This window comes from Ixodes scapularis, unplaced genomic scaffold (genome assembly GCF_016920785.2).
Source record: "Ixodes scapularis isolate PalLabHiFi unplaced genomic scaffold, ASM1692078v2 PGA_scaffold6__148_contigs__length_123643588, whole genome shotgun sequence".
Lineage (NCBI taxonomy): Eukaryota > Metazoa > Arthropoda > Arachnida > Ixodida > Ixodidae > Ixodes > Ixodes scapularis.
This window is the reverse complement of record NW_024609881.1, coordinates 38,549,698-38,555,421: the sequence shown is the minus strand read 5'-3', so window position 1 is coordinate 38,555,421 and position 5,724 is coordinate 38,549,698. Positions and strand designations below refer to the sequence as shown.

At 43.5% G+C, this 5,724-nt stretch overlaps 1 protein-coding gene across 1 annotated transcript; it reads right to left on the bottom strand.

The window, feature by feature from the left end:
• Positions 1 to 392: 392 nt before the first annotated feature.
• Positions 393 to 2,046, bottom strand: LOC115315521. Its single transcript, XM_029974657.3, has 3 exons — positions 2,001 to 2,046; positions 1,102 to 1,343; positions 393 to 615 (listed from the first exon to the last, which is right to left on the bottom strand). The coding sequence occupies exons 1-3, from the start codon at positions 2,010 to 2,012 to the stop codon at positions 498 to 500; spliced, it is 372 nt and encodes a 123-aa protein (XP_029830517.2). The 5' UTR covers positions 2,013 to 2,046; the 3' UTR covers positions 393 to 497.
• Between the last annotated feature and the right edge of the window lie 3,678 nt (positions 2,047 to 5,724).

Genomic DNA, 5,724 nt, shown 5'->3' with positions numbered 1-5,724 from the left:
TACAGTGCCACAACGGCACCTTATTATCAATTTTTTTTCTTCCAGAAAGCGCTCGCAGTGGGCATCGGGTACACAAAACTTCCAAGTTTAAAGCGGATTGTGAACTCTGTACCTTGGGTTAGTGTAAAGGCCCCGCTTTACAGCGGACGCAGATTCGACTCCCACGGGCGGCGGGCGATTTTTTTCAAGAATTTGGCAACATCGACGACGGCCGCCCGACATCGTCAACTAAAGCAGTGCCCACTACAACATCAGCAGATACAACTTCAACTACAACAACAACTACTACTACTAATACTACTACTCCAAGTACAATATCAACAGAGGACGTCGTTTACAGTGGTGGGAAGAGCCCATATCGGCTGCCTGTGTAACACATTATTGGATATATATCATTGTGGAACGTAACTCCCGCCCAGCAGGAGGGGTACCCATTTATTTTGATCTCAGTTTCACTCATTGGGGTAACAAAACAGGATTCCGGGGCTGAGGAGGGCCTAGTGGACGATGGTTCCGACTGGGCGGTGCACGAAGTGTCCACCTCGGCTCTGGTGCACGGAACTGTGGGAGCCGGTCACCACTGGAGCGTGGTGCACCTCGGCCTGGTGGTAGGTGCTGCGGGTGGGAAAATCATTCCAAATATTAGTACCAAAAAGAAATCAAAGCACAACGAGAACAACATTTCTTGGTTTTTAGCAATCTAGTCAAAATGTTATTACTTTCATATCATGAAATACCTACACTGTGTATCTCACCGTTCATAATAACATATATTTTTTACCAAACTAATGTCTTCCCCTGTTGGTGTCACGTGTGAAAAGCGGGGACATAAGATTTCACACAATGCAGCTTCAGACCAATGTAGCTTTTTTGTCAGCGTCCACGCGGCTGTCAACTATCTTTGAACATTATAGAAACATTTTCATATGCAATATATACTCGCATGCCGCGTAGAACGTAAAGTTTAGCAGCAAAATATTTCAATAATATTTGAACAAAAGTTCAGCCCTAAATTCAAGTTTCAACAGCCGCACATGAATTATCATATGGGCTCTGCTTTCGAAACAGTCTTAGTTTCCTAAGGAAGCGAAGAGAACTAACCCGAAGAAAGGGTCGTGCTTGGTGACGGTGGTCTTAGGGTGGACGACCTTCTGCTGGCTGATGGTGTACCCATGGGCGTGGGGTGGCACGTAGGCCAGCTCACTGTGGTGCTCCACCACGGGCTGACGCACCACCGTGGTGGCTACGGGGACGTGGACGGCGGCGGCGTGGTAGACATGTGGGGCCAAGTAGCCCGCCTGGCAGCTGGCGGCAAGCAGGACGAAACAGGGCACGACAGAGGCCTACAAGGACACATTATAACAGATTTTAAATCATGCAGGTAGAAATATACGAATGCAATGTGTGAAAACGTTGTCCGCGGCGTATATGCTCAAACGAAGTTGCATTGAACGTCTACAAAAAAACAAAATATTTTGATAATGCTGAGTAAGGCTGCAGAAGCGTAGCCTGCATTCAACGCACCTTCATCAGGAACGCGGTTAATTACGGCCACAGTGAATACCATCTATTTATATAACTAGGACTCTGTATTTATGATACGTGGCATCTATTCCAAATATTTTGGTAGATCTTCTTTTTCAAACCGTTGTATGAGAACGTCCGAGCCGAACTTAGCACGTTCGAAAGAAATGCACCCTATTTGCAGAAAAACCAGTACTGCTCATTTGGAATTAAGGATGGCGAGCTTTCATAGATATAACTCCGATTAATGACTAAGAAAAACTAGATTGAAATGCCACCGGATCACAACACTATTTGACGGTATTTTCTTCAAATATCTGCAATCTCCCAGGAAACACAGCATAACAGTAAATACAAAAATCTCTTAAAATGATTCTGAATTGCGCTCATAAATATTTTGTTTCTGCACAAACGATTCATCCTGTTTGCTATAAGTTGATAATCCCGGAATCGCAGCGCAGACTGAGTGCACTCACAAAGGTGTTCATGGTGTGTGTGGACGGAGGCGCTTTCAGATCCTTGTTCAGGTGAAGACTGTGCTATAAAACACGTTCGAGTACTCCTTTTATGGGCAGCTATGAGGAAATGCTCGAACTTGTCATAAACATACGTGGTCGGAGACAAGAATGTATACCGCCCATATTCCGGTTGCAACACCTTTGAGACTGGGGCCGTCTTTATCTTCCAGCGGTCTTGGGAGCGGTAAGATAAGCGGGTCATAGCCTTACCGGCAAGACTGAGATTGAGATTCCCACACTACCGGCATCTGATTAAACTGCGGGACACGGTTGTTTGCCTTCGTGAGAAGACTGCAAACCGCGGCGAGTGAGACTTGAAGAATATTAGTCTCCCCTTTCCCGTGAACGATTCGTAGATGTTTACAATAATGTTTCCCCAACCCGAAGTGCCGTTTGTGCGTGTACAACCGAGTTCATGTTATCTCGTCGCGGCCGAAAACACTTCTTAAATTTCCAGTCACGTGGCTCACGAAAAATGTAGAATATTATTTAGGAGCGGCCAAGGATTGCGTAAATTAAGTATCGGCACCTTCTTTATAATCCCTAACACGCATTTTCTGCACACGATTGTTCCTGCGATTTAAATCCTAATCATCCCTTTCATTACTCGTGCAACACATATAAAGATTTACCACTTCAAGCCTTAAAAATACTTGTTTTTCCAAACATTAACCTATTGCCTTTTTATGCCCAGCGAAAGAAAAAAAAAAGAAAAAAAAACCAGGGCGTTTCTTTTTACACGAAATTATCTACGATATATACCTTATAGCAATAAATATTATCCACTCCAAAATTACCCTTGTATTATTTCCGCAAAAGCTTTCATGAGCTGCGTCGACGTAGCTGTCCGAACCTCTCGATTCCAGGCAAGCCGTTGTGGCCATGGAAATCAGCCTTCTCTGCAGTCTGAAATGCTTGCAGTAAAATTACGCGGCGAAATTCCGATGACGCGACACAGCGTCATCGAAATTTTGAGTCAATAATGACGTAACATACTCGAAATGTTGCACCAGTCAACGCTGTTTATTCGCAACACCTTCGAGTGATCGTCCGCCAGTTTTATGTCAAGTGAAAAATAAAACGTGCCTAAGCTGTTCTCGCCATCGCATCTGCACTTGTCGCTTGCGGACGAAGATCAACAAAACGCTAGATATATGGGCTGCCCTTTGTGCATAAAATGAACTGCCCTTTGTCCCTCATGACAAAACCATGTTTCACCCAAATTCTACCTTTATTAGAAGTAGTATCGTCGCAGAAGCTTAGATTAGCTGAGCCCTTGTATCTGTCCGTAATTCTCACTGGCCGGCAAGCCGTTATGGTCACCAAAATCAGTCTCATGGGCAGTTCTGAAATGCTTGTAGTAAGGCTGCGCGCTCACGAAAGCCAATGCGTTACAATAATTGCATTTTTATGCACTGAGATTAAGTCCTTGGTGATCTTTCTTTTTAGATTCTTAGGTGCGCAGCATAAAGCGCTGTTAAATCCACACCGATGCTATACAATTAGAGTCACTGAGGGGCGATTTGCGGCTGGTGTTGTGTGTGGTTACCCGCACGGTCGTGGGATAAACTAAAGGAAGTGCCGAGGAGATCCTGCGTAAGGAAGCATTGATCTTGTTGGAAACATCGTATGTGGCAAATCACTGAAAAAAACAAAAAAACGGGCTGTTTCTTTAATGCTTGCCTGCACGCTACACTCAAAACACGATAGCATTTCGACCTTTCAAATATGATGGCCGTATTCCGCTGATTTAATTGATGCGACCTTCGTTCCCTCGCTTAGACCTAGATCATAGCGAAAGAACCCCCCCCCCCCCCCCCTTGCTTTTTTGTCCATAGCCAAACCCGGGTTTCTTCTAAAGCGTTGCGAAGACGACATAGGCATTCTGAAGAAGCCGGAACGCTTCCTTTTGTATCGGGCGGTAGATTGCGCTACCTAGCCTAAGGACGTTTACAAATCTCCTTTTTAAAATTTTATACAAATTCTGTCCCTTGTTAAATCGTCTGCCGCATCGATTTTGAGTAATTTCGATACTTTAGATATCCTCCCATCCGCTAACCTACTTTTCGTGATTGTAATGTGTTGGCCCTCTGTTCTTCCACGATTGCCAGAAAATCCGAGTGATCCCACCAAATCAGTTACCCATTTAGGCAGTGCAGGAGATAGCCCCATGCAAATCAATACCACATGACTTATATTGTCGATATCACACTGGCACACTGCACATATTCGTCTACCTCCTCAAATGTATGCGTCTACGTTCTTGTCCATAGGATTCTCACTTCTCGCCTCAAACAGTCCAGACCTTCTTCGTAAATTTTCAGTCATCTATTTCTTACGGATAGCTTTTCAGAGAGGAAAACTGCTAAGGCTAGTGCTGAGCGACAATGCCGGCCATTGTAGGTAGATTAGAGGACGATAAATCTTTCTGGGAGTTTCTAACAAGCTACTTGGCAAAACAATTGCTAGAACGATTACGCGGCAAGATGCAAATCGAGAGAGTCAGCACAGTGTGTCACATTTCGATGATATTGGATCGTGACTGTATGGAAATTCCGGTGATGTTGCGCTGCGTGGTGCCTCGCGCAAACCACAACCCATCAAAGAGAACAACTAGTGCCGCACGTTTTCAGGGACGCGCTGCACAAATTGTTTGGTCGCACCAGCATGCCCAGTCTAAGCTCGACAACGTTCTCTTTTAGGTGCTGCTTCACATTCTCGCAGTGCATAATTTAACGTCGAATTCCTTCTCTGCTAACACTCAGGGTGATACCATTGGTGCCTACCTTATTGAAAAATCTAATTTCTATGAGAAATTTTTGTGTCTAATAAAAACATATGAATCGTACAAGATATACCGGGTAATACTTTTAATTCGAAACATATTTTTTAATAAAGCATCTTTACTTCTACGTGAATGCCGTCTTTGCTATATCTTTTTTTGAGCTGGGCCGACATTCGAAGGGCAAACAACCGTCACTGTTTGGTGAGTAATAAACTAAAGTACGTTAATTAACTTTCTAATGAGGAAAAAATAGACGCAGTGTTCCAATTAGAAACTTACTGAGCGTTATCGAAAACCACTAAATCAACTCTTTTTAGAACGACTTGAAGCTCGTGCGAAACTTGGGGGCGCGCCAAATTTACCGCTCGTGAAGCAGGAGCAGAGCTAGCAGTGGCGGAAAGCGATAATGATTAATCAACCTTGCTCCGTCAATGCTGGCTTTGCGCCTGCTTCACGAGTCGTAACTTTGGCGCTCCCCCGAGTTTTCCACGAGCTTCATGTGGTTCTAAATAGAGTTGATTCAGTGGTTTTCGATGACGCTCAGTTAGTTTCTCATTGGAACTATGTGCGTATATTCACTCATTAAAAAGGTAATAGACGAATTTCAGATAATTACTCACCAGACAGTGACTGTTGTTTGTCCCTCGAATGTTGGCCGGGTTCGAAAAACATATAGCGAAAACGGCATGCACGTAGCAATAAAGACACTTTTTAATAAAATCTGTTTCAAATAAAAAAAAAATTACCTGGTATAAGAACATATCAGAACCCTATAAGGACTATATAACAACTGTATAAAATATATACGGACAGATAACAACCATATAACAAACTAGTGAGAAGTTTCTTAAAAGTTGATAATATGGTTTTCATATGTTCTTTTTACCTTATATTGTG